General features: G+C 50.8%; 3 protein-coding genes and 1 long non-coding RNA gene across 10 annotated transcripts in view; all 4 read left to right on the top strand.

The window, feature by feature from the left end:
• Nucleotides 1–8,247, top strand: part of CRCP (CGRP receptor component) — a 33,821-nt gene extending 25,574 nt beyond the window's left edge. The window contains exon 6 of one of the 3 annotated variants that reach the window (XM_063341862.1): nucleotides 6,986–8,247. In XM_063341862.1, the coding sequence (XP_063197932.1) occupies nucleotides 6,986–7,129 (144 nt within the window). In that variant the 3' untranslated portion in view covers nucleotides 7,130–8,247. The remainder of the gene's footprint in view (nucleotides 1–6,985) is intronic. The other 2 variants (XM_063341861.1, XM_063341860.1) reach the window with 2 other exon arrangements.
• Nucleotides 8,248–10,479: 2,232 nt separating this feature from the next.
• On the top strand, nucleotides 10,480–14,605 carry LOC134518596 (uncharacterized). 4 transcript variants are annotated; one of them, XR_010072002.1, is made up of 5 exons: nucleotides 10,480–10,652; nucleotides 12,035–12,176; nucleotides 12,281–12,322; nucleotides 13,475–13,820; nucleotides 14,085–14,605. It is a non-coding gene; the product is annotated as an uncharacterized LOC134518596 (long non-coding RNA). The 4 variants fall into 4 exon arrangements; XR_010072001.1 differs by lacking the exon at nucleotides 10,480–10,652 and having other exon boundaries at nucleotides 11,533–12,176; nucleotides 13,511–13,820; XR_010072000.1 differs by lacking the exon at nucleotides 10,480–10,652 and having other exon boundaries at nucleotides 11,533–12,176.
• Nucleotides 14,606–14,906: 301 nt separating this feature from the next.
• LOC134518841 (collagen alpha-1(III) chain-like) lies at nucleotides 14,907–18,773 on the top strand. Its single transcript, XM_063342091.1, has 4 exons — nucleotides 14,907–14,978; nucleotides 15,677–15,788; nucleotides 16,926–16,971; nucleotides 18,344–18,773. Exons 1-4 carry the CDS (start codon nucleotides 14,907–14,909, stop codon nucleotides 18,651–18,653), a joined length of 540 nt encoding a protein of 179 aa, XP_063198161.1. The 3' UTR covers nucleotides 18,654–18,773.
• Nucleotides 18,774–19,124: 351 nt separating this feature from the next.
• TPST1 (tyrosylprotein sulfotransferase 1) overlaps nucleotides 19,125–25,128 on the top strand; it is a 39,196-nt gene continuing 33,192 nt past the window's right edge. For both annotated transcript variants that reach the window (XM_063341641.1, XM_063341635.1), the window contains exon 1: nucleotides 19,125–19,365. The gene's annotated coding sequence lies outside the window, so the exon portion shown is untranslated. The remainder of the gene's footprint in view (nucleotides 19,366–25,128) is intronic.

Below are 25,128 nucleotides of genomic sequence, written 5' to 3'. Positions count from 1 at the left end.
TTTCTATCATCATGGAAGTACTGGGGATGCAGTTACTTCTGTTCCGTTGCGGTACCCCTGTAATTCCCAGGGCAAGTTTCTCCAAAACTAGTATTACAGTAAACTAGGTTGACTGGATTGTTAACGCTGCATTAAATTAAGCCTCCCCAAAATTGCGGTTTCATCAAAGCACATCAAAGTCTTTTGAGCTCAATAACTGCTAGGAAACTGCAGGCCATTTTTGTTAGTGAAATATAGAGACTGGGAGCAATAGCGAGGAAATGATTATTTTGCCGTTTGATTGCCATCCTGAATCATTTTGATTTCTGGTGAGGACAGGGGAAGGAGACCGTAGCAGTGCAATGTCTTTGAACACAGAAAAGCTCTGTCTTCTCCAAGCATCTTTGAGTATAAAATAATGCAAAGCCGCGGAGGCGCCCAGCACTTTCTTCTTTGATGTCGGTAGGGAGAAGATTACCCATAGACAGACTTCGTGCAGGCACGTCAGTTCACCGCAGTCGATGGATGACAGACAACCTACAGAGAAGTGAATTTTAGGTCTAAAATTGCCTTGATTGTCTGTTCATTGAACTTGCCCCTGCCATTCAAAAGCTTTAAGTCACTCCTGGGATTGATAGCAGAAATAAATGATGATGAAAACTTCTGACCACTTCATATAATGTAGGCAAGTCAATCTTATTTTTTAAAACAACAGCTTTGAACAAAATGCCAAGCAAGTCATATCTCTGTCTCTCACTTGCTCGAATAGTTTTGATGTCTCTGGTTTTTATTCCGTGCCGCCTGTCCCTGGAATGCAGTCAGATTTACCGGCTAGGCTTTTAACAGCTGACGTGAGAGGGTGGTTACACTGACTGCTGCTTGTCACCGTTTTTGTCGTTCCAGCTTTTTGGTTTTTTACTTTCCTTCTATAAAATTCCCTGTCTTTAGTTGCGTGTAAAAAATAAAGCATTTTTGATAAAATTATATTTAAGCTAAAAAGCAAATTTATGTTGTGATCTTTTGATCTCAAGTTCTTTTGTGAGTCCTGATGCATGAATTGCTGTATTGTTCATATTTGTCTTTTCTGGACTGTGTGCCAGGATTTATTTGCAAACAACAATAGCAACAAAAGGAGCATGAAATTCTAATTCGCGTCCCACAGGGTAAAACACTGTACACATTGCAGCTATCTTGACCTCCTGTTTTAATCTTTAACATATGTTGTTCCTGGCTCAGTGGTTCACAAAGGAAGGAAAAAAAAAAGACAGTGATGTTGATCTAACCATGACAGTGGTCCAGCGTTACTTAATGCTGAGCCATGATGGGTTCAGAAGATTAAGTACCATCTTTTCTAATTAACAAATTGCTCTGCATTTTTCTATCTGAATGGAAAAGTAGATTTTAATTCTGTGCTTTTTAAAACTAAATTTCCGTCGCAGGGAGCTTTGTACCTTGTGATACGTGCTCTGCATAACCAGGCTGGCAGATTGTCTTTTATTGTTGAATAGAAAATAATAACGTAGAGTATTCTTCTGGAAAACGGAAGATGTTTGAGGATTTAAACCTTTTATTTTCTCAACAATATATTTTGATTCCTACTTTGCATACTTGGTTAATTATCTCTGAGGGACATTAATCCAGTAATTCAGTCTTTTATTTTATTCCTTTTTTATGCGCTTTTTTTTCTTTCAGCATGTTGGTGCTGAACAATTTCAAGTTACTGCTCAAAGGAGGAAATAGCAGTGATTTTCTCATAAAAGATGTACCTCCTACACTGGACTTAAATTGTGTGCTTGAATGCTTTGGAAGTCATCGGAACCCCTATTTCCTTTTTCACTGTAGTTTACTGATTACTTTTTAAATAAAATTCTTAGCTTATTATTCAAATAAACAATAGCTTTTAACCCACAAACTGTTCTGTTCTGGGACGCTGAGGTTTGTTACCCATCAAATATTACTTATCCGTCAGACAGTTTCTCAGTTCTTTCAGAACTTTTTAAGGTTCTTCAGCGTGTCTGTTCTTCAACATTTGCGGTGTATTGCCCTGTCTCAGGAGGCTCAGGAGATAAACATTAGCATTGAAAGCTTAAAAGACGCACAGTGAGGATGATGAAGTCTCTTCTACTTTGCTTGTACTTGGGTAAGCAGAATAGATAAGGTGTGGTTGTAATTAGGGAAAGCACGTTCCTAAAATGTTTGTCCTTGTTTGACCGAGTAAAAAAAAATCTAGACAAGTATGTGTGTGTGTGTATATATAGCTATACATCTGTGCTCACGTTCTGTGCTTACGTGTGTACATGGCACTATGAACATACAGATTTTCACACTTATTTTATGAGTAAACATTTTAATCCTTGAAATTTTTCAACTTGATAGTCAGGCTAGCGGTTTCACATTTACCTTCTCAGTAAATAAAACCTTTAAAAGCTTCTGAAAGTAACTTTCTGCCGTCAGCAGGTTTTAGTGTGACTTACTGCTTAATGTAGATATGTTATTACCTTCTGATTTGGTGATTGTGGTGGTTTTCTTCCTCTGAGAAATGCGTACGTGGTGTTCAATTAAAAAAAGCTACTGTTAAAATGTGCAGCTGGGAAAGACTGCGTGGTCGTGAAATATTCCACGTACACGTTTGTTTAACGAGCGCAGTGCTGGTTCCTGGTAGCGGTTACGTTACTGAGCGAGGCGTCTGCCAGTGTTTAATTCTGCAGTTGGCGAGCGATTTGTCTTTTCGTTCTCTTGTAGCAGGATTCAGTGATGGATGCGGGATGCACGTTTCGTTTTGCTGTGTCAGAAAGCCTGTGCAGGGATGTGTCTGGAGAGGCAGAACAGAACTGGCACCCTTCTCTTGACGTACTCTCCACTGGGTAAATGTTTGCCTAACTTTAAGCTTAAAGCCCACGTAAGTTAGTTGGACCTCTTGAGCACTTCAAGTTAAGTCAATGCATAAGCTGTGGCTTAACAGTTGTAGGTACAAGGTGCTTAAGCAGGTGAAAAATTGGGGTTTAGACTCCTAAATAAAGGTAGCATTGCTCTCAGAGGTGAGCAGTACAGTCGCTTCTGCTGCCTTCTCAATATGTCGTATGTATTCGACAGACAGATCTGCTGTGTATATCGGTATATTTATCCATGAAGTAAGAATCAACTCTAAGCACTCAGGCTTGAAAAATATATGCGAGCTGCAGGTGGAACACGGCTCTGTTTTTTTAGCTGTAAGAATGTTATTCCAGTGAAGTTACCAAATGAAGTTTTGCTGCTTCCTTCCTTGATTCCGTCTTTGGTCGCCCTGTAGATGATATTGTTTAGAGCATTAGCTGAGGGGGAAATGAAACGTGACATTTGCTTACCGTATGCGTATATTGCAATGAGAATTCAAAGACTAACTGTTAGTGATGTGAGTGAAACCCAAGTTGTTATCGAGGCCTGACTTGACTCAGTTGACCTTGGCCACGCAGTTGCGTTTCATAGGAAATACGTGCTGTATGCGTGTATGAACGACATCGATGTGCTATAACGTCTGTTACAAACCCCCTGTAGTCACTTTGGTATAGAATAGATGCTGAAAAGCAATAATGACTTAGGAATTATTTACTGCAAGAAGCAGCGTAGCTGACATGGCTTGCTGCCTTCCTCTTGCATTCATCTCAAAAAAACCCTTGCTCTCAGCCCTGAGAAGGAGACACGCTTGTCCTGCTGCACGTCAGGGTGCTTTTTACCTATCAGTTGTGTTACTGTAGCTTTGTCCAATTCTGTTACTGGCGCGAACCCCTGAATATTGAAAATCACGCAGTTCAGCTGGTTGATGATACCTTACACTTTGCGCGTGGCATCGTCTGCGAGGGTCAGCTATTTCCATTTGGTGCACGTGGCACTGCCAACATAAACATCTTATGTCATACACTTATTAAAAACGTTTGCATTTTTGTTTTCCTTAGTATAAACTTCACATTCCTGACTGCTTATGGTTTGAATCTGTGGCTTGAGCAGTTTCAGGCAAGTTAGAGGTTATGAAGGCTTTTTGGTAGATATTTTTTCATGTACTGGTGAAATTCTCGCTGGGAAAGTAGGTACTTGAATACAATTATTTCTTCTTGCCTTTCAGGCTTTTTCTCACGCGTAATTTCTCTTCTGAGCATCATGACATTATTTCCTGGCACTATGCGTTGCAAAGGTATTTTGTCTTATAGCTGTAAATCAGAAGACTGTGTGAATATCTGTTGAATCTAGAATAATCCTCTGAGTGACCTGTTTCCCTTGGTATCTGTTTTCCTTGAGGACCGTTTCATTTATCTCTTTATCTACATGCTCTCTGTGCTTAATTTTTGAATTTTTCCTTTTGGCATGCTGCTTCCTAATTGCTTATGTTTTCATAAGTTGCTGCTCAGGCTTTTTTCCGCGAAGAGTGAAAAAAATTGATTTTTATAGCTTATGCTTTTGATCCTTCAAACTCTTGAATAGTGTCACAGCAAAATAGTGCTGAAGCATCAGCTTCAATAATAAGCTGTCGTTCCTGCTAAATGCGGATTTTTGTCTATCGGTGGCTCCTGGTGTGAGAGCTGGCAGTGAGGATGCGCGGCTCAAGGCACTGAGAGGTGAGCCCTTGATGAATTTGCTACACGGTTTAAGGAATTCCCACTTCCCTCTGGCAGAGACACTGGATCTGTCAACAGAAGGGAATTTGGAGCTGCCTTACCCACTCCTCAGTGCAGCATCCAGCGTCTTTCTTTAAAGATGCTTTTCTCAACACGCTAATGAGACAGCAGCTACAGCACCAAAGCATCTGGAACGTGAGAGACTATTTTCTTCCATCAACTTTCTGGTAAAGCGTGATTTCTTAAACTGCCAGAGCAATCACCAGAACTCCTCTGTCAGTGTCCCCCGTCGTATCTGCAGTTTGTCGGTCTTGCAGGCTCCTGTGTGCAGCCAGCACAGATGACACCAACATGGTCGTTCATGCTGGGAGCTGGGGCGTTACTCACTCGGCACTGCGGAGCGCGTCAGAAGCAGTGATGAGACACTCGCGTAACTATATCCTGCCTGAAATGGAGAAGTTGAGTTGCTGATCTAGAAATCGCTGTCTATTATCTGTTTAAATTCTGATCAAAACCTCGTGTTTGACTCTGGCTACCTGAAGCAAGCACCTAAAGGAGAAAATGTTTGGAGAAGACAGGGGAAGGAGATATATAGGGAGGGGTAAAATTTAAATGGGGAAGAGGGGGGGACTTCGTGCAATGCAATAAATCAAATCTAAACCAGGCCAGGGGCCGTTTTTCTGAGGATCGGAAAGCAGTGGGACGGTAACGAATGCAGGAGACATGGGCCACTGAGAGATAAATCATTCTGCCTGAAGTGATACTGCCTGTCCAAAGGACGTGGGCTTTTTCCTTTGTACGGTTCCTGCTGCTATGGGGCTGTCACCTTTGAAGTTCAGTGTAACAGTAATTAATAACACTATAATCCAGTCCAAAAACCAGGCTGATAGTGCTCTACAAAACTTAATAGCATAGGTCATCTGAAGAGTAACGGCTTTGTCAGCAGTATTGGCAACACAGAGTGTATGTATGCACTGTGACGTAATTTATCGTATAATGTTGATGCCCCGAGGTGTGCTGGCCAAGCTGCTGAGCGCCTCTGAAATGCAGCCTAGTAGGCAGTTATCCGATACCACCTCAGTAGCTGCAGCGGTTGCTTGCACAGAAGGGTAACGTTAGGAGGATTTTTAGTATATTTTAACTCACAGCGTATCGTGTCGCAGACGGCAGTAATGAGAGCCAGGGCTGTTCTTCAAGCCAGGGTCCTACAGTGGTTCTTGAACTCGCCGTGCTTGGAAAGCCGCTGCACAGAGAATTTCATCCTTTGATCGGCGTAGTCCCCAGAAACAGTCGCTTGCAAATGGGTATTCGCTGTCTGCCTTTTGCTACATGAGTGGGTTCCAGCGTGCTCGCTTTCCTCTCGTCAAGGATCTGTGTGTAATGGCTGATGAAAGATGATCAGATTGTGCAAAGAGGGCTCGCAGGACACTGAGGAGAAAAAAAAAAGTTAATTGAATATATCACTCTGCTTTTTAGAAGGCAAGATGCATCTGAATAGCTGACAATTTATAGCTAGAACTGATTAAACCTGCGCTGACTTGGAACCGTAATTAATATAAATCACTGCGCTTCAAAGGACATTTTAAAGGACTTTGTATAAAAAAGAAAATCACAAACTCCGCAATCCTAATTGGTTTCATTTGCGTTTGAAGAGTTCTTTTGGCTTGCTTTTCCAGTCCTCTGACAAGCTTTTCCTTTTAACAGCTGCCTTTAAATCAGGGCAGTTGTTTTTACTGGTAGCGGTGATATAAGAGATCCCACAGCTCCGCAGTGAGAGTAGGTCCCTAATTAATCTTACGGAATTTTATTGTTGGTTTGTGACAGCATGTTTTGTGTTGCTCAGAGCTTTTATATGCCTTTATATTCAGGAATCTCACAATCTAAGCAAATTCCAATAAAGTATAGCTGCTGTAGGATTAGGTGGTTTCTTTTACGGCCTGATTACTTAATAGTCTAGGTGCTGGGTACGATACCGCGGTTCGGTAACCACTCTTGGGTTATATCTCATCTCAGTTCTCCCACGAAAGCACAGGAACATGGGGAAAGAGGTCTGGAAGGTAGGTCTGGACGTGAGCTGAATGAAAAGCCCGGCTCAGGATACTGATGTGTAGGCTGAGAGAGGCGTTAGGAGAAACCAAGGAGGGAAACCTCTTCTGAGCGTGGTGTTCTCCTTGTTGTAAAGAAAGCAGGGGCTCATTCTGGAGTGCCAATTGTAGTGGTTAACAATGGAGCTCTTCTTTCCTTTTGAAAATATTGTAAGAGTTCCCCTTTGTAAAATGCTTTTGTCGTGAGCTCAGACAATGTCTTGCATCCATTGGCAATAGTATTTCCCGGTTAGTTAAGTCCTTCTGTTTGGAGCTGAGGAAGGAAGTATGGATTTAATGATTACAATGGGCTTTTTTTTTTTCGACCTGCAGATGGTAGAAGAAAGCGAGGAAAGGCTAACAGAAGAGCAGATTGAGTCCCTTCTCCAAACAGTCACCAGTATTCTTCCAGGGGATTCGGAAGGACAACAGAGAGACTCGGCAATGGCAACCGACAGCAAAGGTGACCGAGCGTAGGAGGCGTCCAGGCCAAAGCTGGCAACAATTCCAGCAGAAGAGAATCAGCTAATATTTTTCTGGTTTTTACTTGATACCAGTTTAATCTTGTATTGGGCATCGTTGTAAAATGTATTACAATTTTTATTACTCGGAGGTGATGAGGGACGCAATTGTTGACAAGAAAGCATGGAAAGGGACACTGTTGTGTTGGCATTTTGTCCTGAACAGGGATGGTAGTAACTGGGTTTGTAATGTAGCAGTCTGAGAATTTATGGGGCACAGAATCTGAAGCTTTTGTGTTTTTTCGATTACCCATGTAACAGCTGTACGTTTGAATAGGCTTATATACAGCTGGCGATGTTTTCATTATCGCAGCAGTACTATAATTATAATTGCTTTCATATGCTTTTGAATTGCCCAACTGGTTTTCAGAATACGGTCTACAATAGAAAGCCAACTTTTGGAGCTGTTTGTGAAAGGGGCTGTTCTCAGGGATCAGAACATACAGGGATGTACCAGAACTGCTTGGTATCTGGCCGGAGGATTTCAAGCAGGCTGCCGGCATTGTGGAATTCGAGAGGATGTGTTGGCAGGGTAACTGTTCTCAGGGATGTCTGACAGTCCGTACTTGATAAAAAAAGAGATCTAGATCATCAGCTAAATCAACACATTGCCGCTGAAATCAGCCGAGCCAGGCCACTTTACAGCACTTGAGGCTCTGGACTCAAACGTTAAGGCTCTTAGTAATAAGCAGAAGAAAATTTAGGCATAAGGTGTGTAATTTCCCTTTGAACGTTTGTGCCGGTATTTATCTATAGACAAGTCACAGTCTTGGGAACGTGCTGTCGAGCGTGGAATAAATGAATGAGTCAACGCCGAAGTGAAGCCCTGATCTGGTTTAGAAGAATGAGAATCTGTCCTGGTTGGAGCGGAATGTTTTGTGTACTGAGCTTTTGTCTGATTAAAGATTTCAGGATCAAGTATTTAATGTTGAAAGCATTGATGATTATAATAAATCTTCTGTGTGTATATACAGTAAGTCGTGAGTTACACGTGGCACTGGTTTTATACTGTGACTGCAGACCATTCTTTTATAATTATTATAATATTCTGGAAATAGAAATAAAGTTTGAATTACATCCTGGGAATTTTGTGTCTTATAGAAAAGATACAAGACCTTGAATCAGAATCTCTGATTTTTTTTCCCCCCCTCTTCTGTCATGGTTTTATTTTGTGTTTTTATGCAAAGAATTTACGCATTCTGAGCTTTAGTTGGGCCATATATGAAAGGGAGCGATAACTTCCAGTGTCTGGGGGATTTATGATACGCATTTCCGTGGTATTTTAAGCTTCTTTTGATGTTTGGAGAGGAAAGGAACTTATTGGAAAATATATTTGTTACCTCTTGAACATAATTTATCTTACATTAAATGCGTTCGAAGGCTGAAGACTAAAAGTACGTTTCGGTGGGTAAGTATAGCGTTAGAGGGGAAAAGTCCTTGGTGGGTTTTGTGATAGATCAGTTTATATTTTCTCTCTAAATGGGCAACAAAACAAAGGAGATGAGTAGAGCATATAAGGGAACGATGTGAAATTAATGTTAAAATTAGCATTTTCACTCTTACCGGTTACCGGTGGTGTTTGACATGCTGTGGCCTTGGGCTGCAAGTGTTTACATTTTTGTCTGTCTTCTTTTTCTAAAATTAAGTTATCGAAGCGTGTTCTAAACTTAGGAAAAGCAGACGGAAGCAGATCGCAAGTATCTTTAGCCAGCAAGAATATTTTAACAGATCTCTGAAGTTGTGTGTTCCATCTTGGGAATTGCTGGTTTGTTATCATGATGGATTTTTGCCAGCATCCACGTTGTCTTCTGGTGTATGTGTATCGTACAAGATATAAGAACCTCTTCGCTTGCTATTTTATTTAACCTTTTTTTATCAAAAATCCGTTCCAGGTGGATACGTACATTAAACTTGTGCAGATGCGTGGATAGCTTGTTCAGTCTCAATTAAGATACGTAAACTGTAATTTCCCAAAAAATGCAATACTAAGTGACATTCGAAGGGATCTGGGTTTTCAACATCTGCATTTCATCCAGAAATCATTTTTAAATCTGCTGTCTGTGCTCTCGGACGGTGCAGGTACAGGTGAGGAATTGCTCTGGCTCCGAGAGCAGGTTTTGCCTTGTGCCGTTTGCTCTCGGGTGTGTTCTTCGGAAACCCGAGACTCAGAAATGGCTTATGGAAAGCAAATGTCATCTTGCTTATGTGATACCGTTTCTCCAGTGTCCTATATATTGCGTAAAAGGTCTGCCTGTCTTCCAGGGCTGCTTTTCCTTTGCTTAACTCGTCGGTTGCCTAACACAGCAAGTGTACTCTGCTAGTGCTTTTGGAGGGGACAAGAAAGATGGCGTGAAGAGAGCGGCCTTCTGATGTGTCGGGGGGACAAGAAAAACGCGTGAGTGTTGGGCGCTTAAAAGCTTGGTCTGTGATTTTGAGAAGGAAAGGGCAGAGCGCTCCGCACTCTGTGAATATTTAGCGGTGCGTGCTATTTCTACCTTTCCCGTTTCTTGTGTGTTCCTCGCTTTTATTTTGTATCACGCGTTTGGGTTTTGGCAGATCGGCAGCTCTTGTGCTCTCGGCGCTGCTTTGGGAGAGGGCGGAACGAGGTGCCAGAATTTACCGGAGGTTTCAAGCTGTTTGTGAGGTGTCGCGGCTTCTCATGAATGGAAGCCCAAGGAGGAGAGCTCTCCGTAGGGCTCTTTGGCAGTCCTCGCTGGAGAAGTTTCATTAGCAAGAAGTTTTGTTTTATGGGAGGAGAAGGAGCTGCCGCTCCTGCCTGGTGCTGGGAAAGGGAAACAGGTGCTTTGGAAACTGAGATGTTCCGCAGGGAATTTTGTAGGAGATGTGGGAAATCCCTCCGGGTGAGCTGAGCAGCTTTGGTGGCGGCCGTGCCGTGGCAGGGCTGCGTGTAAGGCTGTGGCCCGCCGCCGAAATGCAGAATTCGGCAAGCTCTCCTCTTTGTACCGGGAGCAAAATGCGTTTTGTTTGTCTGTATTTGTGTGGTGCGTTGACGAGATAGAAAGGTGCGTGGTCTTAATTAGAAAAAGCAACCCCAAAACTCCCAAGAGTTGGGCATTTTGGTTTTCTTCTGAAGCAGGTTGTCTTCTGAAGCGTGTCTTTAAACAACATCCAAGTAGTACATGGAAATGGCATCTGTGCCTCATGCGTCGGTGTGCTGGAAGGATTAAATAACTTCTACCGAGCGTCTTGAAGTTTAAAAGTGTTGATGCAAATGTTTTTTAAAAGGTCCTGCCAGTAGCAGTGCTGTACATAACTTCTTACTTAACTGGTCACAGTTAAGCTATTGCTTCTGAAGTCCCCCAAACCGGGCTGATTTACGCCAGTTGAGAATCGTGCCCTGAAACAATTAACCAGTCGCGTAACGATACGGCGTCAGGGGTGATGTCTGCAGCTGCCGTAACCGGACGCGTGAAGAATAATCAAACTGTCATACCGGAGAAGAAATAAAGTCAAGAAACGTAAGTAGGACACCGCGGAATTGTTGCCGAGGGAATTCGGCGTGTGGCCTGGGCAGATTCCCGCAGGTCCCAGCGCTGTCTGGGAGGTTGTGCTGGGAGGGAGCGGGGTGAGCTCCAGCTGCCCGATCCGTACCTTGCTCTTCATCCCGTCGGAAATACACGTTCCTCCCAGCTGATGGTGAAGGGGGGAGACCTGGCTGACCCTGCTCGAGCAGGGGGTTGGACGGGGTGGTCTCCAGGGCTCCCGTCCCACCTCAGTGTTGCTGTCATTCCGCTTCCCCCTCCTCCCGCTGTGGATTTGGGCTGTTTCCGTGTGCTCCCTCTGAGAGGCAAAGGCAGCTCCCGTCAAGAGCTGAGGCAGCGGGTTGGGGGTTTCTCCCCTGTGCCCCTTCCCGTCCGCGCCGGGTGCAGCGCGGCCCCTTTCCCGGTGGGCGCGTGGGGCTCTGGCCCAGCGCAGGTACTTTGGGATGTTGACAGAGGGAGAAGGGCACAGACTCGGAAGATCTCAGCCGGATTTGGTGCCCTGCCCGCGGCTTCAGCAGTCGCTTGAGCCTGACGCTGCGTTTCAGCGTGTCCCTCTGCGCGCTGCTGCCGCGACAGCGAGCTGGGGCCGGTCCAGAAGAGGCTCCTCTGGAATGAAGGCTGCGTCCCCGGATGCTGCTGGGATTAAGATGGTGTTTCAGTGTGATCTTAATCACAGTTTTTCTCGTGAGTTTTCCTTAACGTTACTCCATGGGCCAAATTAATCCCTGGCGTCTCTCTCTCGCTGCCTTAAATTTGGGCTGAAATACAGAATATTTCACTCGTTCACGCTGGCTGTGCTCGGCCCCCCCCCCGAGTCAAGCCGTGGGTCAATTAACCCAACGCAAACTGGGATTATTCTGGATCCCGGTTTTGAAGCGCACACGTTTTTCTGTGTTGCGTTTTCTGTGACTAAACTTTTTGTCGCCTCTGCCTCCGGCGGGTGGCAGCCCTCTGCCCCGGCAGCGTGCCGACAGCACGTTCTGCATCCCAGAACACGCTTCGCTTCCTAGGCATGAAATCCGCCTCCCGGTGCGTGGGCACGGGCTTGGAGAGCACTGGTCTCGACTGGGAGCTACTGGGAGCTGTTGTTTGAGTGACTTCGGAAACGCTTCGGGCTTTGGGAAGGGGAGTCGGGGGGAGCCTGTGTGCACCTCGGCCTGGCCGAGATGGGGCTTTTCCCGCTTTTCTTTTCTTCATTTTCCATCTGCTGCCCGTAACCAGCCTTTTCCAGCCTGTTCCTGGTACCAGCTCCCAGCGCGAAGGGGCTGCCAGGCCGACTCAAAAGCCGTGCTGCGGAAGGAGTGCGAAGAAGGTGTCTCGTGCCCGAAAAGTTGTCCGGTTTTGGTTTTTTTTTGCAGTTGTACCAGTTCGTTTAAATTACAGATAGCATCTCGCCCTGCGAGCTTTGCCTCGCTGATAAGAACATCTGCGGTTCTGAAACGGTCCGGGTGACTGAGGAGGACTCGTGGAAATCTCTCCGTTGACTCCTCCCCGGCGCAGGTGGGCGATGCTCACAACTGCCCCGCAGCAGCTGCCTCTCGAGCTCTGACCCACAAAAACAAACCCTGACATTTAAGTCTGAGCCACAACTGTCATCCTTTTAGGACGAGACGGTGACCAAAACTCGGCTCCTGCTGTTCGCGGAGGTCAGCTCTTTGCCTTTAGAGATCTCTTTCCTTTCCCGCAGCCGAGCAGCGCTGGGGTGGGAGATGCGGAGCGGGGAGCCGGCGTGGCGGGACGCATCCCGGCCGTGGGAGATGCCGTGGGTGGCTGGACGGAGCAGCGCAGGGTGGCGAGGTGCAGGTGGAGAGGGGGGCTGCATCCCAGGCTCCGCGTTTGCCACCTCGAGAGCTTGCTGTTGGGTCTCCAACACCACCCAGCCGGCGAAAGGAGAGGAGAGTCGTATGCTGGCTTCGCAGCCAGACTCAACCAGCAAATGCCAGCTCGGCCAGTGGCCGCGGTGAAGTTGTTTCTCTTCTCTCTGCCTTGATTTTTGCCCCCCAAAACCCTCGGGATGCCGGGGAGGGGGGCGATGGGCTGGGCACAGGCAGGGCTGTCGCCGGGGGCTGGCGGGGAGGGTGACCCCAGAGCGCTGCCCAGGGACTTCTTTAACGTTTTTGTGCATCCTGACAGATAAAGGAGCCTTTTGGACTAACAACTAGGAGCTGGTGGGGAGGCCGCAGCCCTCGCCTTCCCCTGTGCCTTGGGATCCGCGTGTGGGTGTCCCGGCACGGCCGTGGCCACGCTCCCGTCCTCCTGGCCACGCGGGTGTCCACCGTGCTGGTGGCCTCTGCTCCCCGCTGGGGCTGTCCCCTCCCCGCAGCAGTCCCGGCGCGACCGTGTACTTGCACACCCGCGGCGAACGCTCGGGGGTGGTTCGTTAGAGGGAGTCGAGTTGGGAATTTCGTAGGGCGAGGAGCTGCCAGACTCCACAGCCCTGCGCCCCCGGGAATTACCCCGCCACCCAGGCGCGTCCCGCACGCGCTGCGCGGGGCTGCCATCGCTTGCGGCAGAGGTGACGGGGAGCTGAGCTGGGGGAGGAAATGACTTTGTAATGAGAACGTCGGCGCTCTTGAATCGGGCACAAGCTCAAGTCTGAGGACGGGGCTGAGCCATGAGGCCAAAGGAGAGCGTTCCCTCGCCGGTGGGCTGCCAGGCGCCGGCATGCCGGCCTCGCGGGGCTGGTGGCCGTGTCCCCTTCGGCAGGGGAAAGTCGTGCTTTCCGGAGCAGCAGTTTGTTTATTTTATTTAATGGCGACCAGAGGGTCACATTTATGCAGGAAACCGAAATTACACAGGTTCCCCTTGTGTTTACAATACAATTGTGGGAGCAGATCCTGAGCTGGCGTACGTGGACGTCGCTCTCCTGACCTCGGTGGCACGACAGCAACCTGTGCAGGAGCATCCGCGACTCAAGGAAAAGACGGGGAGGGCAGCGCTTGGCGTTATCCCAGCGGGAGCGTTTGCAAAGGGCGACCTGGGGACACCAAAACCCGTCTTTCTGCACCAGCGAGGGGTTGGTGTTGGTAGGGAAGACACAATTTGTGTCCCGAAGTGAACGTCACAGTAGATCTGACGTTGGAGACGTGGGAAGAGCCGGGAAGGGAGCAGGCAGCTGGAAAACCACCAAGAGACGAAGGAGTGGTGAGTACCAAAATGAGCATCGTGCCTTTTCCTTGCCTGTGGGAGCGATGCCTTCATCTGGGAGGCGGGATCCTGCCCTAAGGACGCCGGTTCCTCGCCACCAGCTTGATAACCCAAGGCTCCCAGTGCCGCACTGGGAGATCCGGGATTGGGATCCCTGTTTCCGGGTGAGATCCTGTAAAAAGGGGGGAGGGGGTTTGGGTCAAAGCAGGCAGGGAACTGGTTGTCCTTGGGATGTTAAAGCTCTTTAAAATATTTCGACAGCAGCTTGGATGCATCCAAACCTCTCCACGCCCCCGGATGAGCCCAGGGAATTCTCTAAAGAAGCCCAAAGCACCCTTTAAAACCACAAGTGATGTTTTATGACCTTCCCGGAGAGAGGAAGGTCGTGTTATCCCCCCGTCCACAGGGCTGCTATGGAGGCGCAGTCTGGGATCCGGCCAGCGTCCTGGAGGGAGTCGATGGCAGCGTTGTTTAGGTTGGAGCTGCCAAAGACGTTGACAGAGGAAATATTTTGTGTTCCCACAGAAAGAAATCCTGCTGCAAAGTTTTTTATTGAGCAAAAAGAAACGCTTGTGCTGAAAAAAAAAAAATAATAAAAATCAGAGCCGCAGCCAAAGCACAACTGAAATGCAGCGAGCGCTTAGGAAACATTTGTTAAGCCCCAAGAACCTTTGCTTGCCACAAGCAAGAGTCTCCCTGCACATGTTGCTTACATTAATTTCCCTCTGCATTAAGGCTCTTTATTTTATTAACTTTAGTGTTTATGAAAACAACCATCAAAGATAGCTGAGATGCTGTTAAACTTAAAAGATAATTAAAATAAAGCCAGCCTGAGAACCAGCCAAACGGGGTGAGAGAACATCTGAAAAAGAGACGGGGAAAGCCAAAAAAATCATCGGGAAGGACTTGATGCCAACAGGAAAGCTGGGAAGGGAGGGGGGGGGGGTGCTCAGGGGTGATGCAAACGGTCCCAGCGGGGCCCAGTGCCCGGCGGGAGCTGCGGCTGCGCTGGCTGGAACACGGGGGGTCAGAGAGCATCCTCCCGGTGCCCCCTCCGGGCAAGGCAGCCGGGGGACACGCGGCATGGGGACACCGGGGACGCCCGGCACCGAGATCCCTCTCCAAGAGTCACTTTTTCCTGCAGCCAAACCCGCTGTAGGGGCTTTATCTCGCAGCCACCTGCGAAACGGCGCCGACGGTGCGTTTTTACGCAGCCACCCGGGTCTCGCCCTTGCGGGTTTCGCAGAGCTATTGGAAATTCTGGTTTAATTTAGGCTTTTCCCATTCCCAGCCGGTGCTGGAGGCCACTGGCGCGGCGGCAGAGTCTGGGCAACAGGAGGGTGGTGGTGGCACCGGTGTCCTCGGTCACTTCGGATGGGCTTCATCGGGGCTGGGCGCGAGGGCTCGCTGGGCCACTGTGGTTTAAAGCCCTCGTTTGTGCATCCCACCCCCCTCCCCATCCTCCTCCGAACGGGCAGCTTCACCCCCCGACACGCTGCCGGCAATTAGTGCTCGGTCCCGCCGGGCTCCCGCTCGGTGCCCTGCCGAGCTGCCGGAGAAAAGCTGGCAGGAATCACCCGGCCCTTTGCTTTTATGGGGCCAGGCAGAAACTTCATTGTTCATTTGAAAAAAAAAAAAAAAAAAAAAAAAAACAAAAAAAAACCCCAAACGCAGCTGTTTTGCAAAGTCCTCCACCTCTCACCCCAAAAAATACCCAACGGTTGGTGTCTCTGGGGACAGGAGGACAGCGTGGTCATGGATGCCCCATCGCTCCCCAGCCGCACGCGGCCGCAGGACGGTGGTGTCCGACGTGAGCCGGGGCCCTGGCGCGGGGCTTGCACCCGGGACGTCAGCGCCGGGGGACGGGGGTGAGCTCAAACCATCCATCCCCGCTGGAAAGGAGTAACCGGGCGTCTTCGCCGCTGCTGCCGTCGGCGTTGGGTGCTGCAGCGCGTCGGGGACCCGGTACGTTTGTGTTTCTCTGCAGCAGGGCCGTCCCTCCTGCCGCGTTTGCTCTTTCTGCACTGCCTGGCTCTTTCCTCTTAGAAGACACAGAATTAAAATACACATCGGCCGCTGCTCCTGGAGCTCGGGGCCGGGGGGGGTTGGCAGCTCCTCCGGAGCATTTGCTGGGCTCTGCTCTGGCGGTGGAGGAGCCGGCGGAGGAGCGGGCTCTCGCTGGGCTCTGTCCTGGCCTCAGTCTCTGAACCCTGCGGTGCTTACGTGAAATTAAGGGTAAAGGTTTGCTTTAGGCAGAGATTTGCTAGCCCAGAGGTTTCCACGATGGGGTCGAGGTGCCGGACGGATGGTGCCAGCCATCCTCTGAGTGGGTGATGCCTCGATTAACCCAACCTCTTCCCCCGGGGATGGGCGGTGGGCTCTGCAGAGCACCGGGGACAGAGAAGGGGACGTTGAGCCCGAGGTTAAACCCGCTGCCCCTGCGGTGAGCTCTGCTCCGGCCCAGGAGGGCTCTGCCCATCCACAACCCCTGTGCCACCCTCGGGATTCCTCCGGGATAAACCACCCCCAGCGCTCGCCCTTCGCTCCTCCACCAAAAACCCGTGGATGTCTCGGGGCGGCAGAGCCAGCCCGGGCCCCTGACCCCACGTCTCGCCCCGTATCGGCCCCTGGGGCTCCCCCGTCGCGGGATGTCGGTTCGGGGAGCAAATCCCTCCTGTTACAGACCAGACGCCCCTCGGGGAAAAAAAAGCATCCAAAAATAGAAAGTCTGAGCTGTTGAAACGATCCAGCATAGCGGTGAGCATGGCGGGGGGGAGGGGGGGGGGGGGGTGTGCTCTCCCAGCTCTTCCCACACTTTATATACACATATATTTACATAGAGAGTGAAGGTTAACCCCTGGACACACGCTAAAGGCTTTAAAAAAGGAGCGCTCTATTGGACTAGAGATATTTTTGCCAGGTCTAAAAGGACCGACAAGTTTACTGCGGCCCATGCTGCCCGCCGAGGAGGGGGGGCACCCGCCGGGACGAGCTCAGGGTCTTTTGTCGGCAGCTGCGGTTCAAGCGTCTGCTCTCGCTCTGGGTTGAGGGGGCTGGTTGCCTGATTTACCTGATTTAAATTGCTATTTTGTCGTTTATTAGATGGGTTCGGTTACCCGGCTGCCCCAGGAGGGAACAGCGATAGACGGTGAGCTCGGAAATGCCGTGAGAGGACAGAGAGCGGTTGGGGTTTGGGGGGAAAGGTGCAGGACAAGCCCCTCGATGCCTCTGCAAGCGACATCCCGGTCCCCCCCCCGATGCATTGGGCACCTGGTGTCCCTCGTCCCATGGGGAAAGCGGCTGGTGCCACCTTCTGTGGCTGAGCCCCGTTCCCCCATCCCAGGCTGGCTCTGGACCAGCCCCATCCCAGCCTTTTCGGCTGCGGCCTGAAATTTCCGTCCGCTGCAGATCGTTTCAAGACACGATTGGGGTTTTTTCATACTCTTCAAATTAATCTCCAAAGGTGTTTTTTTTTTTTTTCGCTTTTTGTATTGTTCATCGATTTCCTTAGAAAACGGGGCGGCACGGCAGGGCTAAAGGCTTCTTCCTCGGGGAGCAGCAGCCGGGGGGCGGCCAGGAGGGAGGGAGGGAAAAGGAAACGCCGAAAACACCCGCTCAAAACCTGTTGGGATCCAACCGCCTCCTCCCAGCAGGTTTCCTCCTCCATCGCCCAGCAAAGCCCATAACCCCCCCCCCTCGACACACTGCTGCTCCCAGCTGCCCACGCCGCAGCCTCTGCAAGTGGGCCGGGGATGGAAATGGGCCACTTCGGGCCAATTTAAACATTTTCCCTTTTCCTGTGCAATGTCCTGCCCCCAGGCGTGGGCTCAGCGGAAAGTTGTCTCTTTCCCAGCCCTGTGGGGCTGCTCCGAGCGGGACAGGACCCCCCTGCCCATGTGGCACTGCCTCGGGGGAGACTCCGGAGGTTGAAGAAACCGGAGATGGTGGCTCAAACACTTTGGGTGTCACACTGGAAACGGCCCTAAAATGCTCCTTGTGCTCCAAAAAAATGGTGGAGGGTGTCCACGTGTAATTCATCCCCGCGTGGTGCTGGGGTTGTCCCATCCATGGTGCTGGGGTTGTCCCATCCGTGGCAGGTGCCCACAGCAGGATCGTTGCTGCCCCATCTCGGAATCATGGAATCACAGGATGTGTTGGGTGGGAAGGGACCTCTAAAGGCCATCTAGTCCAACCCCCCTGCAGTCAGCAGGGACATCTTTAACCAGATCAGGTTGCTCAGAGCCTCATCCAGCCTGGCCTTGAACGTCCCCAGGGATGGGGCCTCCAACCTTCCAGGTTTGGTGGGACGAGGTGGGATGAGCAGCGTCCGACTGTCCAATGTTATTTCAGTGAAATACCAGATTTACCCTCTTTGGGCTTGTTGCGGGGGGTTGCTGGGCTTTGCCCCGGTGAGGTTTTGCTCCGCAGGGGCGGGTGCGGAGGTAGGGGTCGCCTGAGCCGGGGTCTGCGCACGTGAGGACGAGCAATTGCTGCTGCTTAGCTGTTTTCCTTGTGCGCAGATGTGGCAGCAGTGGCTCAAAAGGCGAATCCAGCCCCAAATTGCCCTGCTGCTGGAGCCCCGGCCCTCGCAGCCCTGTGTGGGAAGAAATGCCGGGAGCGAGGACCGCGGTCGGCATCAGCCACGTGCGGGGCTCGTGTCCCAGGCATCAGCACGGACCCCGGCTCGTGTCCCAGGTAACTTCACCACCACCCACAGCATCTCGCTGGCTTCCACCAGGGCAACGGAGAGCGAGGTCCAACCACGGGCTCCAGCTCATCTCTGGCGCCCAACGCACTGAGAAAGCCCGCGATTCACTCCAAAACCTATGATTGACTCTACAAACGCTTCTTCTTCATGATATGACCTCCAAATGTTGCTTCTTCCTCTTCGAACGCTAGGGTTTGAGCTTTTTCCAGCTTTTTTCCCAGCCTTTCTGCAGCTCCGGGAGCTGGAGCCTTCCCTCCAGGGCCAGCTGAGCTGGTTGTATCAGGCCGGGAGCGGAGGCTCCGAGGAAAACCATAAATATTGCGAGACTGGTGATGAAGGAGCGCGATGGGGATGGTGATGGGGAGCTGGCAGGAGGGGAGGGAGGGACGGAGGGAGGCTGCGGATTCTGCGTTTTTTGCTGGGGCCTCAGCAGAGCCCAATAGTTAATCATTAAAATATGCTTATATGTAACTAATCTCTGCAGGACAATGAACTGAGAAATTATTTAACGCAATTTAAATGGGTCATAGTAGTCACTATAATAAGTGTGCCTCGAGCCAATGGGAGCTATCAGGCTCCTATAAAAGCGGGTGGGGAAGAAATAGCAGCTGGTGGGAAGAGATCACCAAAGACCCGGTGCGTGTCCTGAGCCGCCTCCCGACACGGGCAGATCCTCCCGATCCGCCTGAAATCAGGCTCCAGCTGTGGGCTGAGCCCTTCTTCAAATATTTGCGATCCCTTCGGCGGTCAGAGGCTGCGGTGGGAAGGACGGGGTCTGCCCGGAGCCATCGCGCTGCCGATGGGGACCGGAATCGCCTACTTAAGTCTAAAAAGGTGAAATTCGGCAGCGCCGTGAGTTGGGGGGTGGCGTCGCTGGGGTCGGGGGTGAGCGGGATGCTCTCCCACCAGGCGGGTCGGACCCGGGGACGGTGGCTGGTTTTGGTGAAACCCCGTTTGCGTTTGCAGTCTGGGAGACGCGAGGGCGTTAGCGGCATTATCGCGGCGTTATCCTGCGGGGAGACGCAGCACGGAGCGGGGTTTTGCAAGGGAATAGAGGAGAGGGGGGGGGAAAAACAATGGAAACGGATTTTAGTGGATTTTGATGGGGCTGTGAGAGGGATTATATCAGCTGGGCGCTTTGTGAGCTGACCCCAACGGCTGTCTCTCAAGTCCTGTCCTCTTGCGAGCTCAGTGCTTGGTCCCAGCCTCCCCACCGGCGCGTTTCGGCTTTATCCCTTTATCCCCAAGGGGCCGATGCGCCCGGAGCCGTTGCTGAGCGCAGCTGGGACCCTCCAGCACGGCACTGACCATGGCTGGGGTGAGAATATGTCTGCTGGAGGGAGAAGCGACATTGAGCCTTCTGCCAGCCTCCTTGCCTGCCTTAAAATACCCCAAAGAGGTGTTAAGTGCCGTTATTTGCAGCTCCAGGGGATGTGTGCCCTTGCTGCCAGTCCTTAGATAAACTGTAAATCCCAACACCTCCGGACACGGGTTTCATCCCGCCACTTGCTTTTTCTCCAGTCTTTTACTTTAATAGCGTTTCACCTGTCTCTTTTTGTGACTTTTCTGTCGTTCGTCCAATTTTAAGTCCCATACAGTTGATTTGTACCAAACCCCGCGTCACGCGGAATCGGCCTTCAGCTCCCTTTTCCCCGCTTGCGAACAAGCAAATGGGTGCGGGGCCTCGGGGAGGTAACCGTGGCCGCGCCGGCCGGCTGCTCTCCCATCCAGAAAATAAAGAGCGCAGCCTGTTTCCTGTTAAATTTCGCTGGTCGCATTGATTTACATTGTTTGTCTCGTGTTTTATGGCTTCCAAGCCGATGTTGCGTTAAGCCGGCTGGGGTTTAGGCAAGAAATCAAAGGCAGGCACTGGCAGGCTTCCCCGGCTGCATTCGTGAGGGCTGAGCGCACAGTCACATTTCCTTAGTCGCTGGAGGAGAAACAGCGGCGCTGCCTCGCTTGTGCCCCAGCCGCTTCGCATCGATGCCGGGCGGGGAAAAGGCACTTGTCCGACGATTTTTGGCAAGTCAAATTGTCGGGCAACGCGGGCGGTGGAGGGGCCGCGTCCCCCTGCGCCAGGGCTGGGCATTCCTGTGGCCACCGGAGCCGAGGTTTGGTGGCCGTGGGGGTGTCTCCTGTCTTTATCTCGACCTACAAGCTTTTTTTTATCTTCTGTTCTCCTTCGACCTGTTGAGGAGGGGAGTGAGAGAGCGGCTGGGTGGGCGCCCGGCAGCCGGCCAAGGCCGCCCCGCCGCAAACACGGACTGCGGCAGAAATTCGTACGCACAGCTATACGTGTGTATATAGGATCATAGAACACGGCGAGTTGGAAGGGACCCGTCTGGATCATCCCATCCAACTCCCTGCTCCTCGCAGGGCTACTCAAAACTAAACCATATGGCGAAGAGCGTCGTCCAGATGCTCCTTGAACTCTGACAGGGTCATGCTATGACCACTTCCATGGGGAGCTTGTTCCAAAATATATATATATATATGTGTGTGCATTATATATATGTGTACGCCTCTCCAGGCCGGCATGGGGAGGCCATTCATATGGGTACCACTGATTTGAGGTGGCACGTTGCAGATCTGGGTCGCTGATGCTTTGCTTCCGTCGTCCTTGCTGGCTCTCAGCAGCTCTGTGCCCTGAGGCGTGGAGGTGTCCGGACCAAAAAAAAAAAAAACAAACCCCAAACAACTGCTTTCCATCCGCCTCGGGTTAGCTTTCTGCAGAGCGAGGCAGGGATTTCTGCCCAAAGGAACCCGAAGTATTTGGAATCGAAAGCCCTGATCTAAGGGCAAAAGCTTCTCGACGGCCGCACGAGTGAAGAAAGTTTCTTCTTTCGTTTTACAAGCGTCAGCAGCACGTTGGCTGGGGAGTTCTGCCCTTTCTGCACTGTTTCTGGCAGAGAAAGTCTCGTTTTTTCCTTAGGAAAACAAGAAATAGAATATTCCTATAGGGCTGAATGCGAGCAAACGTGAAGAAATTAGTATTAGGGAAGCCCCCGACAGAATTCAGCTGGTTCCTACGGCAATAGGCCGAAGGGCATTTAGCATTCGCTGCAAGTTGTCTATTGACGTGCGGGTGTTTGGAAATAACGGAGAAGCCGTGCGGGGGGTGTTGGAAGCAGGATGGGCCAAGAGAGTCCCGATGTTGCCATTTCTGCTCCCTTTCTCTCCATCGCAGTCTGGAAAATTGGCGTATTGACGGCTGCTCTCTCCTATCGATTTAAAAGTCCTGTTGCAGGAGGGAGGGTTCATTATTTGCCTCTGCTGGCGCAATTGCGGTTTTCTTGCGGGGGGTGGGGGGGCGGAAAAAAAGAGATTACTTCTTTTTGTGCCCCAGGTTTTTCACATGAAGGGGCAGAGCTTCGCTAGATGAATTCTTTGGTGCATTTTATTCTTCTCTGTAGCGCTTTTTTTTAATTTAACATCTGTTTCATAGTTGAGGGGGATATTATCCGCTGGTTGGAGCTGGGGATGGGGAGAAAGGAGGTCTGGATTTCGTAACTTGTCTAGAATGAAGTTATAGTTTGATACGGGCCATTTTTTGGTGGGTGCAAATCTCGGGTGTCTTCACACCCTCAGGTTCTCAGCTGGGCCTCACCGCTCCCATCACCTCTCTAACGAAGGTGCCTCGTCTGTTTTCAATTTGGGCTATTTCCCTCCCTGTAGCAAACCCAGCAGCGTCTCCATGAGCTCAGAGAGCGCGTTAAGTGCCGCGTTCCCATTTTGAAAGGCCACCGTGAAAATAAATGATTGATGGAAACCAAACAAGAAGAGGGAGCTCCGCAGAAGGTACCGCTCCTCCCTCCCCTATTTACCCTTCTCCCAGACTTTGTCCCCAGGGGCTCAGGCTTCACCCGTTTCATGACGTGCCTCACTCAAGACCTAATGTTACAGCCTTGGGAATTAAAAAAAAAATAAAAATGGGTCTAAACCAAGGTTTTTCAAGCAACACCCCGGGCTGAGCTGTTCAGCTACTGCAAATGGGGGAAAACCACAGCCGGGGTCGGGTGCTGGATGCAGCAAGTGTCCCCCAAAACAATGGGATTTTATTTTATTATTTTTTTTTTAGGGCATCGCATTACCCTCCTCATTCCCCCCCCTCCCCCCCCAGGAATCCAATTGCTGAACCGACGCTTGCTGCTGATGAGCCTGAGCGCAGCAGGGCCGCACGGCATCCCCCGCGGAGGGGGAATTAGGGTTTAATTCGGTTTCTTTTCGCTGACAAACCAAGCCCAACCATAAAGGAGGCAGGGCGTGACGAAAACACCGCAAGCCTGGAACAAGAAACCGCGGTGGGGATGGGATTTAAATCCCGCCTTGTCCGATCTTTAATGGTGTGAACTTTAACGCCACTTGTAAGAAACGCCAAGAGAAGGGCTGCACCATGTAGGATTTCATTAGCGGTCTTAATGATGTTCCTTCAGAGCTTTATGTAATTTTAAAACCCTTTACGCTTCCGTAGCTCCTTGCAAGCTGGCCAGCTAACGAAGGGAACGAGCGACAGACCTGCTGGGGTTGTAGGTATGAATGTTGCGCCGGCACCGCTTTCCCAACGCCCGCGCCCAGCGCCTGATGGAGATGCCAACGCGTTTAGACGACGGGATGTTTTCCGTTTTTCAGAACTGCTGCGGTTGCAAGAGCCCAAGTGTCATCGAGCCACCCTGCTCCCGAGAAACTCATGGCACGGAGCGTAGCCAACTGCTCGGGCACGGCGTGTGCGGCCCGGGCGATTTCACCGGGGTCTCGCTGCCACCACCACAAGCAGAGGCTCTGAAAGCCTTCGATCCGATGCAATCAGAGCTCTGTGTCTTTGGGAAGGGGGTTTTGGGGGTCTATTGGGTTTTTTTTTTTTAGATGCTGGAGTTTTTGAGCTGCTCTTTCACCTCCTTGCACTGTTTTCCAGACACAGAAAGAGACAATTTCTTGTATCACTGGCATTATAAATAAGCTAATGGATATTTAGCTCATTAAGTGGCCGCCACACATGCTACTGCCGCTTTACAAACTCAGGACTTAATCCTGCAAACTGCTGGGTATTTTCAGCCATTTAAACTTCACGGGATAAATCCCGCAAGAAACAGCTTATCCCCCTTCTGTTAGGGGTTGGCGTGCTGCCGGCGCTGCTTTCCCAGGCAGGTCCCTATGGACGCGATGAAGGGACGCGCCGAGGACGGGCGGCGCGGGTGCAAGGGGGCTCTGAGGAGCGTCGCTCCTCGCTGGTGGATGAAAACCCGGCGCTTTGCTCCTGCCGCCACGACCAGCCACGCAGGGCGCCTCGGCAAAAGCATCCGGGAGCACCGCGCGTCCCTGGAAGCGAACGCCTTCAGCAGCGTCGTGCTGGTCATATGAGATGCTATAGGAGCTCCGGCTTAGCCGGTCTCTGTGATATTGGAATTTTTTTTTTAAATTATTTTATTTTTTTAGGGAAACCTAAAGGAAGGGAAGGAATTAGGCAATGGCTTGTTCTCAGATGTTCCCGTGCCGGAGACGAGTTCTCCGCCTGCGCACGTCCGTCGTGCCACATAGGCAGCTGTCTGCAAGCCAGGAACACGGGAAGATGCCTATAAATGTAAAAGAGGAGAGTATTCACTCCTGCGCTTGTGACTGGAAAAACAGCTCCTCCTGTATTTATTGAACGGCTAGGACTGCCTACCGGCTGGAAAAACCCGAGGACTCTGCACCTCCAGAGGCTCCTACAGCTGGGGAAAAAATCTCCCCGCGAAATAAATACATCTGATGGCTAAAACGCCTCGCCTGCGAGAAGAGGGATGAGGACTGCACGGAGATATTCCTAGCCCAGTAATTATTTCTCCAGGCACGTGGAAAGATCAATTCTCAGCTGTCACATTTATAAAGCAGCAGACACGAGATCAGACAGAGACGGGGGAATATGGAGCTATTTATCACAAAGAGCTGCTTTACGGGGTTGGAGCAGAAACTGTCTCGTCCCCCTCTGAGCCACAAGCGGGTTAAGGTTGGGTTGCAGCCACCTAAAGAAAAGTCCCTCTTCTCCTGACTTTGATAATTTCGGTTTAAATCCTCCTGGTTTGCAGCCAAAAAGCCAGCCCTGCTTGGCGACGGAGCGTGGCCCTGCTGCGACTGGGGAAACAAGGGGTCAAAGCTGGGGCTGGGGCTGGAGCTGGCGGGGAGGTGGGATTCTCGGGGCTGCAGCACCCGGGTGATGTGGGCCGGGAGGGTCTGGGTCTGCAGCCGTGCCCAGACCCCTGGTCTGCACCTCCAGCAGTGGCCTGAGCCAGAGCAAAGCGTGTTTGAAGCACAACCAGGTCCGACGTGTCACGCTTTGCCCTCCCATGGGATGCGAGCGGAGTTTTTCTGTTTTCAGGCCAATAGGTAGGGGCAGCTGCAGCAAGGGATGGGTGAGAGCGGGTCGGAAGAGCAGGATGAGCCCGTGCCCTGCGAGACCCCTGGGATCACCGCCGCGCACCAAGACAGGGCCAAGCCGGGGGTAGAGGAGCGATGCTCTCAGCTTACGCACAGGATGGTGCTGTGCGTTCGGGTTAGGTGGATCCCGGCGCTGGCAGATGGGGCTTTTTGCAGGCAAACACCAAGAACGGCACATTTCTGGTC

Source organism: Chroicocephalus ridibundus, chromosome 7, assembly GCF_963924245.1.
Source record: "Chroicocephalus ridibundus chromosome 7, bChrRid1.1, whole genome shotgun sequence".
Classification (NCBI taxonomy): domain Eukaryota; kingdom Metazoa; phylum Chordata; class Aves; order Charadriiformes; family Laridae; genus Chroicocephalus; species Chroicocephalus ridibundus.
This window is presented reverse-complemented; position numbering and strand designations above follow the sequence as displayed.